General features: G+C 43.7%; 1 protein-coding gene across 1 annotated transcript in view; it reads left to right on the top strand.

Moving 5' to 3' along the window:
• The window catches only part of TH (tyrosine hydroxylase), a 74,096-nt gene extending 57,530 nt beyond the window's left edge, over positions 1 to 16,566 (top strand). Inside the window, exons 11-13 of the mRNA XM_044270359.1 lie at positions 5,809 to 5,904; positions 7,001 to 7,134; positions 16,055 to 16,566. Coding sequence (XP_044126294.1) covers positions 5,809 to 5,904; positions 7,001 to 7,134; positions 16,055 to 16,214 — 390 coding nt within the window. The 3' untranslated portion in view covers positions 16,215 to 16,566. The remainder of the gene's footprint in view (positions 1 to 5,808; positions 5,905 to 7,000; positions 7,135 to 16,054) is intronic.
• Positions 16,567 to 16,845: the final 279 nt, after the last annotated feature.

Here is a 16,845-nt window from a genome sequence, read left to right as displayed (position 1 = left end):
TGGACTTTTTGAAGGGCCAGAGTATGTGGCACACATCTTTGATCTGCCACTGTCTGACCTAAAAGCTGCTGAAGTGTTCTGGTGCACGATGAAATCATTTACCACTTTACTCTGTTCATGCAGATGCTCTAACATATGCAAGGTGGAATTCCAGCGAGTTGAAAAACGTCTTGGAGGAAGCAGTACAATTCTGTTGCTGCAAGTCCAGTAGGGAGTTCTTTGCCACATAACAATGCTGAAATTCAAGGGCAGTCTCCTGGGCATAGCCAGCACCTTCTACAAGCCATGAAACTTTTTCTAAAAGCTTTGCACCACTAAGTTTATCACGTGTGCTATGGAGAGAGCATGTGTATTTGCCCCAAATGTAGCACGGCCACGATGTTCCTGCCATTGTTACTATCCACCTTGCCCAGTTGGAGTTGACAGGGAGACAGTAGTATATTTGCTGCTTGATGGACTTTAGCAACTAATCTGCTGTGCAGCTACTCTCGCCCAGGCTGATCAGGTCTAACAAAGCATGGCAAAGCTTAATTTTACACACACGTGAAGGGAGGGGAGTGGAAGTGAATGTGGCACTGTCAATACAACCTGACCTTGTTTCTATGGTGGTGCATCACCACTGCCATGCAACACATTAATCCAGTGGGCCATGAAATACATGCACTGTCCCTGCCCATAACAGCTGCTCAATGTGTCCACGATGGTGTGCACCTTTCCACACAGCAACAATTGCAAGGAGTAGCCCATGTTCTCCTCCATGTGAGAGCAGGGGTGACTTTTTTGGAGAAATAATGGCTAGGTATCTTCCATCAATGCTGAGTGCATGCCATCAATTTCATAAAGGCCGTGGAGTCCACTAAGTAGTACAGCAGTGACTGCACTGCCAGCAACTGGGAGTTAGTGTTGATTGCAAAAAAAATTCGCGAATATTGGCACTTCGAGAATTTGCGAAGATGTAGAATATAGTGCTATATATTCGTAACTGCAAATATTCTAGATTTTTTTATCATTAGTAACCTCTCTTCTTGCTTGTGGGCTAATGAGAAGGCTGCACTATCTTTGTCAGAGCTTAGCAACATCCCTAGCAACTAATAGGAAAGTTGCCTACCCCTTACTATATAAGAACCTCCCCAGCAGCCATTTTCTGCTGTTTTCTTGAAGTTCTAAGAGAGAGCAGTGACATTGCTGTGCTCTGTGCTTTTATCTGGATCCTATTCCTTATCCAATTATATTAGATAGTTAGTTAGCTTATATATATATATATATATATATATATAAACAGATAGTTAGTGGGAGATAGTCAGTGTAGGTTAGATAGTGACATAGTGTAGCTGGTCCCAGTGCAGGGTGTTAGGTAGTGTGATAGGGATTACTGTTTCTCTGCTGTCCATACATACATGCTACAGACATAGTGCTGTGATGTCACAACAATACTTAGTGCACCAATCAGTAATATCTACTCATACCTGATAAAATGTGAAGTTGCATGTATTGCACAAAACATATGTGCATCATTAGTGCCGATTTGCACAATCGCGAAAATAATGTCTGGAGAGCACGAATTCTAGAATTCGCGAATTTATTGTGAATATTATGCGAAAAATTTGCCAGATATCGCAAAAATGAATATTGCCTATGCCGTTCATAACTACTGAGAGTGAAGCTTTGTATGCCATCATATTGTTGACTGCGTACAGTTGCTTCCTGGCCACACATTTCTTTATCAATGGCCTTCTCAATGGCTTTTTTCAATGGCTGACAGTGGAGTGGAGGAGGAGTGGTGTGATTGGGAGAAGCAGTAACTGGTGATGACAATGACAAGTCACTGCCTCATGGCAGTCCAAATGCTGGCTCTGACGCTTCTCATACAAGTCATCAACAGGGAGACTATCTTGAGTATCTTCCATAGCTCATGGGGTTTTGTTGCCTCTTCTCTGGAAAAAAAAAAGGCACTGCACTAGGAGGGAGCGGTGAAGATAGAAAAGTTGCAAGTAAAAGGCTTCTTTGGGGCCGAACGGAGGAGAAGCAGGAATAATGCTGTGACGCCTGGCTCCAAGGTCATATTTAGAGGTGACACTGATAGCATCCTGTTGTGGGTGAGAGGAGTAAGCCATCCAGCCCACAATGTCATCCTCATTGTCCTCAGTAATAATGTTGTGCCTACTGGAAGTGAGGGAGAGCTGGGTGGTAAAATGCAATGAACTGCTTAATTATACACAGCAGCAAAATTGCAGCTGTTATTTCGGTAATAGAAAGATGCACAATTATACATCCCCTTCTATGAACACACTGGCATTGCCACTTGCAACTTTTTTTTTAAAAGGAAAAAGTATCAGTTGTGCAGTATTTCCAGTAGAATGTATGCTGCTGGTGCTGGAAATAAACCTATAAAACACTTATGTGCTTTAGAAGATTGAGGTTTTAAAAAAAGGTTGGTTATGTACAGAAAAAAATGAGGTTGGCGCAAGATTTGGGTGATCGCAGTGTATTACATTAAGCTTTCCACTTGTCAGCAGCTGCCTTCAGTACGAAACACACACAAAGACCTCTCACTGAAACTAGGCTTTCCATCTCTTGCGTTTTCTACCTATTGATTCAAGCTATCTAAATGTCTCCCTGAACTATCCTTACAACACCCTAACATTGCTGGCTTGTTTCTATGATGGAAGGCTAAGGTTAGAATGGCGTCTGTGCTTCTGACCTAGCCTAGATCCTTAAAGGGGTTATCCAATTTCAAGAAAACCCCCCAACATGTGTCGGGCTCCTCACCGGTAATATACTTACCCCGCTCCCAGCGCCGCTTCTGGTCCCCGCACTACCGCTGCTGCTTCTCCCTGCACACGGATGAAAACATCCGGTGTCAGGGGGGGGGGGGTAGCCAATGGCACCCGTAAAGCTAGGGAGGCTCATCTCCGTCCCGGCCCGCCATTGGCTGCTTCCCCCCGACACCGGATATTTTCATCCATGTGCAAGGAGAAGCAGCAGCGGCAGTGCGGGGACCAGGAGCAACGCAGGGAGCGGGGTAAGTATATTACCGGTGGGAGGGTTTCTTGAAATTGGATAACCCCTTTAAGGACCTACCAAAACCGCTGATTGGCCCCCAGTCTCCCAGGGTCATATGAGCCTCCATCTTCTCTGCCCTGTTTCCCCCAAATGTTCACAGTAAAAAGACAGGTGCTGCTGTTTTGCGCAGTTCATACAAAGTGAATTACCAAAACTTCAGAATTTATTGGTTGTAAAAATCTGAACAAATCTGATTTGTTACAATCGATTTGCTCATCTCTACTCCAATCTATTTTATTACTCAGCAGAAAATAGTATGGAAGGGTGGATATAGTGCAGATACTTTGGTGGATATTGTGCAGATACTTATAACAAGTTTACTATAGTCATGATATACAATGAGAACATTAGGTGTTCTGTCTTTTCTATTGATTATTTTGATCCTATTACACGGGCAGATAAACTGGTCATAATGAGTGCTGATTAACGGTTTATTATATTGATTGTTACTCGTTTAGGGCTCATTCACACGGCCGTGCCGTGTTTTGTGATTTACAAATTCCGGATCCGCCACACACGGATGCCATCTGTGTGCCTTCCCCAATTTGCGGAGCGGAATGGACGGCCCATTATAGAAATGCCAATTCTTGTATTGCGGACAAGAATAGGACATGCTCTATATTTTGTGCGGAGCCGCGGCACAGAACAACAGATGCGAACAGCACCTGGTGTGCTGTCCGCCTCCTTTGCGTCCCCATTGAAATGAATGGGTCTGCACCCATTATGCAAAATTGCTAAACAGATGCCAACTCATTCATCCGGTCTTGTGAATGAGCCCTTACTTCCATTTTCATGTTACAATTAGGCTACATGGACACAAATTTTTATTGCGAAGATCTAGAATATAGTGCTATATCTTTGTAATAGTGAATATTCTAGATTTTTTTTATCACTAGATAAACCTATAATCTTTTTTCACTTATTGTATATAGCTTCTCTTTATCCTTACTTTGCTATTATCCATACCTTTTTTTAAAGTTATTATTTTACCTAACATTAATAAACTTTTATTCTAAGTATTTTCCTACCTATCAATACTAATTTATTTTTATAGATGCTATATTATTATATATTTAATATGAATCATTACCTATAACAGACAATCACACAAAGGCTGTATGCCGAAAGCTGGCTACGTGCAAACCAACAACCTATCCATGAGATAGGTACAATGGCAGCCTTGTGTGCAATGAGACATCTGACTGACAGCCAGTGAGCCTCAAAGATGTTTGTTTTTTGTTGGATGCCTTGGGGGACCTGCACACCTAGATCATTATCATTAGGGTGACAAAAATTATAAAATTGTTTTGGGGATGCCAGCTAACTCTTCTCTTACTGCTTAGGAGGGCTGCATACAAATGTTCAGTTTTCTAATTGTCCTAACATTTATACTCAATAACCTTTCTATACTGTTTTGTCATGTAAACTCATTTTCATAAACATGGGCATATAGGAAAGACATGCAAATAGTGTTTCAGCTGCAAAACGAGGCATATTCTGCAAATTTGCATTTCTTTCCCATATGCCCATGTTTATGTAGTTGAGTTTACATGACAAAACAGTATAGAAAGAATATTGAGTATAAATGTTAGGACAATTAGAAAACTGAAAATTTTTATGCAGCCCTCCTAAGCAGTGAGAGAAGAGTTAGTTGGAATTAAAAAAAAATAATAATTTTTGTCACCCTAATGATAATGATCTAGGTGTGCAGGTCCCCCAAGCCATCCAATAAAATTCAAGCTACTTTGAGGCTCACTGGCTTTTAAGTCTGTGTTGATAGAGAGCTGGTCTTGAATGTCTCATAGTGCACAAGGCTTCCATTGTAAGGTTTGCTGATTATACCTGTCTCAAGGATAGGTTGTTGGCTTGCACATACCTGGCTTTTGTGTGATTGTTTGTTATATATTATAGATAATGAAATTGTGCGCCCAATACATGCATATTACATTGCCGGTTTTTGCAATTGTGAATTAGCAATTTTGTTGTGAATATTCAGCTAAAAATTCTCAAAATATTGCGAATTCGAATATTGCCTATGCAGCTCCTCGCACAGGGCTTTTATTGGTTTGATGTCCTAGCCGCTTGATAGGTCAAGGTGGGGCTAGTTGCCATAGCAACAGAGCAATACCTGCGCCAGCAGGAGTGCATATAGGCAAGTGCGTGATACTTACCACTCCCTGCTGCTCTTGACTTCCTGGTTCCAGCTTGAAAAGCATGAAATGTATGAAGATACCTGCTCAGGCTGAGCTGGGTCACTGCAGCAGGTGGAGATTGGCTGAGCAGGCATCTCCTGCCATTTCATGTGTCACGCTGGGATCTGGAAGTGGAGTGAAGTGTGGACCAGTAATCATCTCAGAGGCAGTGGCAAAAGTGAGTAATGCTGCTTTTATTTATTTTATTTTTTTCAACCCACTCTAGCCATATATAAAAATGGAACAATCCCTTTAATCAGAAGTAGAGAAGTTGGGGAGAATTTCATTTTCAATTTGGTTAATTTAACTGATAGATAAACCATTGTATATATGTCTGCTAGAGTAACCTGGAGTGATGTAAAGAAAATCCTAAAGAAGTTAAAAATGTAGCCATATGGGCAATCAGACAGAACGTAAAGGAACATGCTATCTTGTGCTCTACCCAAACTTATAACAAATTCTTTTATGGTTCTTGCTTAGAAAAAGATATTAATTTCTCCCACAGCTTCCTACATTGAGTTAAAACTTTATTGTCACCTGTATGTTTTTGCAGCTCTATTGGTTTACTGTTGAATTTGGTCTGTGCAAGCAGGATGGAGAAGTGAAAGCCTATGGTGCTGGCTTACTATCATCATACGGTGAACTTCTGGTATGTAATCTTCTTCCATTATAATAAACAATAGTGGAAATAGTGGAAAATATTCAACATTTCTCAACACAAGGTCATCAGCCAGGAGTAAAGAAGAGAAAATAATTTTTCTTGTCAGCATGGGCAACATTGCTCACAGCAATGTATTTTTGGGGGGAAAGGAATAAGATGTGCAGCATGGTGGCTCAGTGGTTGACACTGTTACTTTTCATAACTGGGGTCCAGGGTTTAACTCTAAATAAGGGCAACATCAACATGTATGAGCTTTTATGTTCTGTCCGACATGGGTTTCCTCTCACAAGACATACTGATTAATAGTGGGCCCAATTAGGAATACAATTAGGTATACAAGTGATGCCAATGTCTGTAAAAGTGCTACAGAATATATTGGTGTCATATAAGCAGGAGAAATACTATAAATCATGGTCACACAGGCACTACAGTATGCCAAATTAGTTTATTAGGTTTATTCTGACTGAAACTTGGTCCAGCATAGTTAGTATTGTATTTTAGACTTATTTTGCCACTTAGCACGCTAGTTCCTGCAAAGGTGTCATGTATTTGTGTGTCTGCCTGTATACTGACTTCTGCCTGTTTCCTGGATTTTAACCCTGCCTGCTGCCTGGCCTGTGTCTGATGTCCATATTGACCCTTCACTACCTTTATCAGATTGAACATAATTTGTCTGTTCTGACTCGGCCTGCCCCTGACCAGATTTAAGCCTAATCCCACCACCACTATCTCTGACCCCTGTTGGTCAGCTGTCAATCATACAGAGATTACTCCTGAAGTTCAAATCAAATCTATGTTTTAATTAAAGGAGTTGCATGATGTGGTTGGCTAAGCGTCTTATGTTCTCAGAGAAAGATTTAACCCAATGTTGGACACTTGTGGCTTATCTTCTTTGAGAACAAAGGATCAGGCATGTTGAACGCCAACATGCCTGATCCCATTTTCCCCTGATGGAAGATGTCCCTCTTTCCCTCAGTCAGAACATCTCAATACACATAAGATGGTTGGTCAGTCCCACTGTATGTTACCACCTTTAATCCTGTAAAAATATTGATCTTTTATGCATCATGTTTTTTTTTTTAAGCATTCTTTGTCTGATGAACCAGAGGTTCGACTCTTTGACCCAAATGAAGCTGCCATTCAGCCGTATCAGGACCAGAATTACCAATCCGTCTATTTTGTATCAGAAAGTTTCACAGATGCTAAGGAAAAACTAAGGTATGATAACAAATAAGGGAGCAGGGAAATACATCCAATAGTAATCCAATGCATAGAAGTTGTCCCCATCTCATGGGTTTTCCAGTACAAGTTTTAAAGGGCATTGAACTGGAATTTACATGTTTTCATAGGTTTTGGTTAGAGATGAGCAAATCAAAGCTGACAAAGTGGAATTCGATCTGAATTTCAGGAATCGTTCGATTCGCACCAAATATGAATTTCCTCGTGCTTCGTGGTAACGAATCACGTTTTTTCCTAAAATGGCTGCTGCACATGTTAGTACATGGAGCAAGGAATTCTGTGAACGAGGGATCACCCACAATGCCATGCATGCAGTCAATCAGTAGCCAGCCCTGTGATGTCACAGCCCTATAAATAGCCTCAGCCATCTTGGATTCAGTCATTTTCCAGTTCACTTAGTGCAGGGAGAGACATTAGCAGGCGCTAGGGACACTGCTAGGAAAAACTTCAAAACATATTTTGCTCAATAGAAGTTCAGGGAAAGAGCATTAAAAGTGTAGGAAAAGGATAGAGAGGAATTATTCCACAGTATTAAAGCAGAGCAGGGTTCAATAGGGGTGTTTACATCCTGGGTAATAGGAAGAATCCTATTACACCTTGCTGCACTGACTGCAGATCCAAATTGCCATTTTACTGCTGCTCATTTCAGGTTTGCGATACCTCTGTAATTCCAGCAAACCGTTCTTGTTATTGGGGTCTTAATAGCCCTTGTGCGGTGCAGTTATATATATGTTCTAAATCTTTTTTTTGTTGTGTATTAGTGGGGGGAAAAAACAACTTTATTTGCCGTTTACGGCCGCAGTTATATGTTCTAAAGCCTTTTTTTTGCAGTGTATTAGTGGGGAAAAAGAAAAAGGGCTTATTAGCCGTTGTGTGGTAAAGTGGGAAAATTACAGCCCTCTTTGGCGTGTATTAGTGGCAAAAAAATATATATAATTTGCCGTTCAGCGGTGAAGTTCCATTGTACTACAGCCATTTACGGGATGTATTAATAGGATAGATACGTAAGTCCTATTAGCCGTTCTGCTGTGAATTGTGATTGTTATATTTATTTTTTGGGGGTGTATTAATAGGAAAAAAAATATGTCTTATTAGCCGGTCTGCAGTGAACCGACATTGTTATACAGACATTGTTGCGCTGTATTAATAGCAAAAATAAGTATGTGTTATTAGTCGTTCTGCTGTGAATTTACATTGTCATACAGCCATTGTTGGTGTTTATTAAATGGGTTGTCAGGGTTCAGAGCTGAACCCGGACATATCTATAATCTCACCCAGGCAGGGCCCCCCCCCCCCCCCCGACTTGAGCATCGGAGCAGTTTATGGGCAAGGGTTCTTTTATTTACTATAACACACTCTGAACCTGGACAACCCCTTTAATAGGAAAAATGAGTACTTCTTATTAGCCATTCTGCAGTGAATTTACATTGTCATCCAGTGGCGAATTTATTTTGTGATACAGCCTTTTTTGGGAAGATTATTGGTGGATTGTAGCGAATCTTCCATAGGGACTAACAATTAGTTGATTAGCCATTCAGTGGTAAAATTTGTTTGTGATACAGCCTTTTTGGGGAAAATTGGTCGGTAGGTGTAACTACGGTCAAGAACAATATATGTCCTTTACAGCCCATTGTGTAAATGTGGTTCCTGCCCAGCCACACCAGCAACTTGGCCAGATGACGCCGCTTCCGCCTCCACGTTCTCATCCGCCTCTGCCTCCTCATCCTCCACTGTGTCCTCAGCCTCCATTGCAGGGACAATTCACAGTGCTCGTCCAGCATACCACATGTGCAGGGCACGGCTGTGTCACGCAGTTCTACACCTCGTTTGCCTGGGCGAATGGAGTCACACAGGGGAGGAACCCCTTGCTTTCTCAGCGACAACTCAAAATCAGAACCATGGTGACCGACAACGGGAAGAACATGGTGTTGGCGCTGCATCAATGAGGGCATAGCCATGCGCCCTGCATGGCGCACATGTTCAATCTGGTTGTAAAGCGGTTCCTGAAGTCTTCCACCCATCTGCAAGACATCCCAAAAATGGCCAGGAAACTTTGCATGCACTTCAGCCACTCGTACACCGCCAAACACACCCTCCTTGAGCTGCAGCAGCAGAACGGCACCCCCCAACATAGGCTGATATGCGACGTTTCCACCCGTTGGAATTCCACCCTCTATATGTTGGACTGACTATACGAACAGAGAAGGCCATAAACGATTTCTTGATGATCCAAGCGGACAGAGGTACTCTACTGTGTAATTTCGATGTTAGCCAGTGGCAGCTTATGCATGACACCTGCCGTTTGTTTGTGCCCTTTGAGGAGGCCACTTTATTTGTCAGTTGCCAGGACTACAGGATGAACAACGTCATTCCACTGATACATATCCTGGAAAAGATGCTGGTGAATCTGGCAGGTCAGGGGACTAGAGACGTGGCGCCTACATCCCATGGCCACATGAGCCCTGTGGGCGCTGAACTGGAGGGGGAGAAGGACATTGGAGCACAAGCAACGTGTAGCGAAATGGGTGGTTTTTCTACACAGGTGACAGGAGAGGAGGAGCAGGAGCAGCCAGAGGAGCAAGAGGGAGATGAGGAAGACGAGGCAGATGACCTAGGCACACCGTGGCAGTATGCAGTGGAGATGGAGGCAGGGAGTCCCTCCGGGTCACTTGCGCAAATGGCCCGATGCATGCTCACTTGCTTGCGTAGTGACAGCCAAATTGTCACCATTAGCCAGAGGGATGACTGCTTGATCTCCACCATGTTAGACCCTCGCTGCTGGTCCAAAATGGGGGCCTTTTTTACACCAGCGGAGAGGGAGGACAAACTGAACCACTATAGAGACATCCTATGTAGTCAGTTGGCTGCTGCCTATCTGTACCATTGTCCATCCTCTCGCAGGTCTGACCGGGGGGGAGGGGGGGGCGCCTCTGCTGTCACGGCCTTTGCTGTATGTGCCTTGACACTTTTGCCGCGCATGCTGGTTGCCGGTGGCAACTTGTTGTTATGCATGTGTGTGCACTTTACCCTTAAGGCCGTCTCCCTTCCATTTTGGTGAGCATGGGGTTAAGGTGTGTGCTACGTGGATCTGGGTGTGGCCTCTTGGCTTTTATTGTCTTTGTGTTGCGAGCCTGAGGTCAGATTCACTTCAGCCTTTATTGGGGCTGGATGTAATGCTCCTTTCTGGGCATTTCCAGCTGCCCTGTCCTTGTGGGCCACCTTGTGGTACATCAAGGTCCTTGCCTAGTTGCTACCATTACCCTTTGACACAGCACGGTGGGGGGTTTCCCCCACTCTCCGCCGTGACAGTATGACCACAATGGCTCCTTGCTTGGAGCCTTCGGAAGAGGGCGCAGCATGTGTCGCCTGCCGTTTTCTGGCGCACATGCTTATCCTCCGGAGGGAGGGTGAAAGGGGAACCCTGTTAACAGTGCGGTTCTCTGTAACAGAGGTTGCAGTAGGGGTGAACCGTCACTTGTGTTTGTGTCTCCCCTCGTCCTTTTCTCAGTGGTTCAGTCGCTTGTTCTGTGGTGGCAGGCTGCATTCCTGTTGTACTGGCTGTGGTGTATGCTGGTTCGGGATGTTTGCTGGCTGCTACCTGGTGTCTGAACTGTGTCTGAGTGTGGACGCAGTGTTCAGTGCGGTCTCTCCTGGCTGTTCGTTGGCTGGTTTCCTGGTTCCTAGTTGGTGGTTCCAGGGTGCTGGCAGCAGTCTGGGGGAGAATCGCTTGCACTGACACTGATTCTGCAACTTTTTTTTTCTTTTCCCCTCCCCCGTTGTTTGTGGGTTCCCGACTAGCTTCCCTTTTTCTGTTGGGGGGGGGGGGGCTTTGAGGGGTGGGAGTGTCACGGCCTTTGCTGTCTGTGCCGTGACACTTTCGCCGCGCATGCTGGTTGCCGGTGCCAACATTTTGTTATGCATGTGTGTGTGTGCTTTCTTTTTAAGGCTGTTTCCCTTCCCTTCCACCTAGGTGTGTGCTAGGTGGATCTGGGTGTGGCCTCTTGGCTCTTATTGTCTTGGTGTTGAGAGCCTGAGGTCAGATTCACTTCAGCCTTTATTGGGGCTGGATGTAATGCTCCTTTATGGCCATTTCCAGCTGCCCTGTCCTTGAGGGCCACCTTGTGGGATATCAAGGTCCTTGCCCAGTTGCTACCATTACCCTTTGACACCACACGGCGTTTCCCCCACTCCCCGCCGTGACATCTGCACTCATGTTCCACTGCCATGGGTGCGGGGGATGGGTGTCAGGAGCAGTACCAGCTCCATCAGCAGCAGTCTAGAGTAGCTGATGAGCACCTTTCTTCACCCGCATTGTGAAAAAACTTCTCACCAGCAGCTAGACATAGAGCAGAACCTGGACCAGCAGGTGGTGGCATACTTGGAGTGCATCCTACCACCCGTCATAGAAGATCCGCTGGACTACTGGGCAGCCAAACTAGATTTGTGGCCGCAACTGTCTGAGTTTGCCCTGGAAAAGCTGTCTTTCCTGGCCAGTAGTGTGGCATCAGAGCAGGTGTTTAGTGCGGCAGGGGCCATAGTTACCCCAAGAAGAACTCGCCTGTCCACCCAAAATGTGGAGAGACTGACCTTTGTCAAGATGAATCAGGCGTGGATCAGCCAGCATTTCCACCCACCAATGCCTGATGCATCAGATTAGATCATCCATGCTGCCTCACCCAAATCTTGACAAAAGAGACAGTTTTTTTTCTGGCTACCTACCTCAGCTACTATTCTGATGCTGCCACCCGCTTGATTCCACACATCTGTTGTCAAGTGCTCCTTTTTACAACCACCATCGTCAGCGGGTACTGTTATTGCCACCTCCACACTATTTCATCTTGCCACTCTGTGGTCTCCTCATGCTGCTGCTGCTGCTACCTCAACACTATGTCACCTTGCCACTCTGTGGCCTTCTCATGCTGCAGCTGCTGCTACCTTAACACTATGTCCCCTTGACACTCTGTGGCCTCCTCATGCTGCTGCTACCTCAACAGTATGTCACCTTGCCACTCTGTGGCCTCGTCATGCTGCTGCTACCACTCCACACTCTGTCATTGTGCCACTCTGTGGACTACTCATGCTGATGCTGCCACCTCACCACTATGTCACTGGGCCACTCTGTGGTCTCCTCATGCTGCTTCCACCTCACCACTATGTCATTGGGCCACTCTATGGACTTGTTAAGCTATTCTCCCACCCTCCTCACTCCATGACTGGGCCACTATTTTGCCTTTTTGGCAAAAATAAGCCACGACTGTATAACGTGCACAATACGCGCATATTACTTTGCAGATTTTCGCAATCAAGAAAATAATGACTGGAGATCATGAATTCTAGAATTTACAAATTTATGGCAAATATTAGGCCCAAAAAAAAATTGCGAAATATCATGAAAACGAATATTGCCTATGCTGCTCATCACTAGTTCTGTAGACATCTATTTGGAATTAGCTGACTACGGAGTTTTTAAACTTATGCAAATTACCTTCTGAAGGTGCCCAGGGGCGGCGTTACTGGGCGATGTGCCCAGAAAAACACACCTCCAGCCGGCGGACGTCACGAGCGGCACCAGAGGACGGCGGGCTGGGAACTGGCCCGCACCTGCGCACTGCTCTGCCCATTATATGCAGAGGAACATCCTTTCATATTGTGCATGCGCCTGCTGGCTGTCTTTAGTTGGCCGGCGCATGCGCAATATGAAAAGCTGTTCATCTGCCCATAATGGGCAGAGCAGTGCGGAGGTGCGGGCCCCAGCCCGCCGTCCTCTGGTGCCGCTCGTGACGTCCGCCGGCTGGAGGTGTGTTTTTCTGGGCACATCGCCCAGTAACGCCGCCCCTGGGCACCTTCAGAAGGTAATTTGCATAAGTTTGAAAAGTGTTATTTTCATTATCTGGGCGAGGGACACATAAGACAAAGGTATGATCGTAATGAGGGTTAAAGAGTCTATAACCTGATCTGAGCGGTCTAAAACGCTCAGATTAGGTGAAAGACTCCCTTTAACCACTTCCCATCTGGGCCATTTGCTGACCAGGCCTAATTTTGCAAAACTGACATGTCTCACTTTATGTGGTAATAACTTTGGAACGCCTTTATTTATCCAAGTCATTCAGAGATTGTTTTCTCGTGACACATTGTACTTCATGATAGTCATAAATTTGAGTAAAAATATTTCACCTTTATTTATGAAAAAATCCCAACTTTGCCCCAAAATTTGAAAAATTCGCAATTTTCTAAATTTCTATTTCTCTGCTTTTAACACAGAAAGTGATACCTCACAAAATATTTATTACTTAACATTCCCCATATGTCTACTTTATGTTGGCATCATTTTGGAAATGTCATTTTATTTTTTTAGGACGTTAGAAGGCTTAGAAGTTTAGAAGAAATTCTTTAAATTTTTAAGAAAATTGCCAAAACCCACTTTATAAGGACCAGTTCAGGTCTGAAGTCACTTTGTGGGGCCTACATAGTGGATACCCCCATAAATGACCCCATTGTAGAAACTACACCCCTCAAGGTATTCAAAACCGATTTTACAAACTTTGTTAACCCTTTAGGCGTTCCACAAGAATTAAAGGAAAATGGAGATCAAATTTTTTAATTTCACTTTTTTGGCAGATTTTCTATTTTAATCCAATTTTTTCTTTAACACATCGATGGTTAACAGCCAAACAAAACTCAATATTTATTTCCCAGATTCTGCGGTTTACAGAAACACCCCACATGTGGTCATAAACTGCTGTATGGGCACACGGCAGGGCGCAGAAGAAAAGAAACTCCACATGGTTTTTAGATGCCATGTTCCATTTGAAGCCCCCTGATGCACCCTTACAGTAGAAACTCCCAAGAAGTGACCCCATTTTGGAAACTAGGGGATAAGGTGCCAGTTTTATTGGTACTATTTTTGGGTACATATGATTTTTTGATCATTCATTATAACACTTTATGGGGCAAGGTGACCAAAAAATTGGTTGTTTTAGCACAGTTTCTATTTATTTATTTTTACAGCGTTCACCTCAGTGGTTCAGTCAAGTGACATTTTTATAGAGCAGATTGTTACGGACATGGCGATACCTAATATGTATGCTTTTTCTCATTTATTAAAGTTTTACACAATAATAGCATTTTTGAAACAAAAAAATTATGTTTTAATGTGTCCATGTTCTGAGAGCTATAGTTTTTTTTTTTTTTTAGAGATTTTCTTATGTAAGGGCTCATTTTTTGTGGGATGAGGTGACGGTTTTATTGGTACCATTTTGTGGGACATACGCGTTTTTGATCACTTGGTGTTGCACCTTTTGTGATGCAAGGTGACAAAAATTGCTTGTTTTGACACCGTTTTTATTTAATTTTTTTTTACGGTGTTCATCTGAGGGGTTAGCTCATGTGATATATTTATAGAGCTGGTTTTTACGGACGCGGCAATACCTAATATGTATACTTTTTTTATTTGTTTCACTTTAACACAATAATAGCATTTTTGAAACCAAAAAATGATGTTTTAGTGTCTCCATGTTCTAAGAGCTATAGTTTTTTTATTTTTTGAGAGATTTTCTTATGTAGGGGCTCATTTTTTGCGGGATGAGGTGACGGTTTTATTGGTACCATTTTGTGGGACATACGCATTTTTTATCACTTGGTGTTGCACCTTTTGTGATGCAAGGTGACAAAAATTGCTTGTTTTGACACAGTTTTTATTTTATTTTTTTACGGTGTTCATCTGAGGGGTTAGCTCATGTGATATTTTTATAGAGCTGGTTTTTACGGACGCGGCAATACCAAATATGTCTATTTTATTTTTTCTATTTTTAAATTTATATTTTTTATTCCTTACTTGGGGACCTTTTTTTTTTTACATGTGAAACTTTTTTTTATTTGATTTTTCAACCCTTTATTTTTTTTATTTTATTTTACACTTTTCGTCCCCCATAAGGTCATACAAGACCTCTGGGGGACATTTGCTTCACTTTTTCACTGTTGATTTCTCCTGTAACTGGGGCTGACATAGTCGCCCCAGTTACAGTGGAAATGCACCCCCCAGAGAGGCTGTACAGCATGATTCTGCGCAGGGCTGATCGAGGTCTGTGAGAGACCTCACAGAGCTCCTGCACTCTCCGGTCCCGGCGGTCACATGACTGCCGGGCCGGAACAGGAAGCGCATAGCGCTTCCTGCTCTGCATACACAGCGCTCGGTGAGCGCTGTGTCTGCAGCGATCTAGAAGGCAGGGACACCTGGGAACTGTCCCTGCCTTATCTCTGGGTTGCCCTGCTGTCACTGACAGTGGGCAACCCGATCAGCAGCTGCACGATTAGCGTGCAGCTGCTATTTCTGAAAGGACGTTTTAAAACGTGCTTTCAGAAATAGAGGTCCACCCATAGGACGTTTATATCCTATGGGTGGACGTAAAGTGGTTAAAGGCGTTGGCCCATCTCATACATTGCTAGGATATGCCCCAATGTCTGATAGGTGCAGATCCCACCTCTGGGACCCACAACTATCTCTAAAATAGGAGTGCCAAAAATAGCTGAGCGGTCCCATAAAAATAAATGGGAAGTGCACTGCACAAGCGCAGCCTCCGCTCCATTCACTTCTATGGGGCTGGCGGAAATAGTCGGGTCAGCGCTCGGCTATTTTCGGCACTTTCATAGAAATAAATTGAGGGTGGCCGCACATGCATGGTCCACTCTGCTCTTTGCAGGCTCCGTTTTAGAGATACATGGTGTGACCCACACCTATCAGAAATCCTAGCGATATGACCCCAATGTTTGAAATGACAAAACCCCTGTAAGTATTGTATCCAGATTATATTGATACAAGATCAGAAAAGATAAAGAGTTGAATTAATATTATTATTTATTTTGTGTAAATCCTTCACATATTCAATTTCCCATCTTACAGGAATTATGCATCTCATATAAAGAGGCCATTTGCTGTTCGATATGACCCCTACACGATGAGCATCGAGGTTCTGGACTCACCTGGCCAGATTCAAAGCTCACTGGAAGAGCTCAAAGATGAACTACAGACCTTGACTACTGCACTCAACATCCTCTCCTAAAGCAGAACCACCCAAAACTCTTACCCAACACTGCACTGGGTGCACTGTAGGTTCTCTGGTCTCCACCATGTCAATATCATTGAGCTCATCTTTCATACTGAATCATCCTGTCCACCATTATGTACAAACCAGAATCAATCTGCATTTTTAATACATTGATACATAATATAAATGTTATTACTGGATATGTGACGGCTTATACCTGTGCTTCATGCTCTTGCTTTAAGATGGTTTGGAAATGCTCTCGTGCATGACGTCCTACTCACGCTGGCGCCTCAGTTTCAGCTATTATATATCTATGGTGTTTCTCAACTGTTTTGAAAAAATACAATAAAGAGAAATATACAACTAATCAGAGAATTATAGAAAACATGGACTGGATGTGTGATTTATTGAAAGAGCAACTTCCACCTTGATCAACCCTATTAAGGCCCCTTTCACATGGGCGAGTTTTCCGTGCGGGTGCGATGCGTGCGGTGAATGCATTGCACCCGCACTGAATCCTGACCTATTCATTTCTATGGGGCTGTGCACATGAGCGTTGATTTTCACGCATCACTTGTGCGTTGAGTGAAAATCGCAGCATGCTCTATATTGTGCGATTTTCACGCGACGCAGGCCCCATAGAAGT

Source organism: Bufo gargarizans, chromosome 10, assembly GCF_014858855.1.
Source record: "Bufo gargarizans isolate SCDJY-AF-19 chromosome 10, ASM1485885v1, whole genome shotgun sequence".
Classification (NCBI taxonomy): Eukaryota; Metazoa; Chordata; class Amphibia; order Anura; family Bufonidae; genus Bufo; species Bufo gargarizans.
Note: the sequence above shows the minus strand (reverse complement) of the source record. Positions and strands in the feature narration are given on the sequence as shown.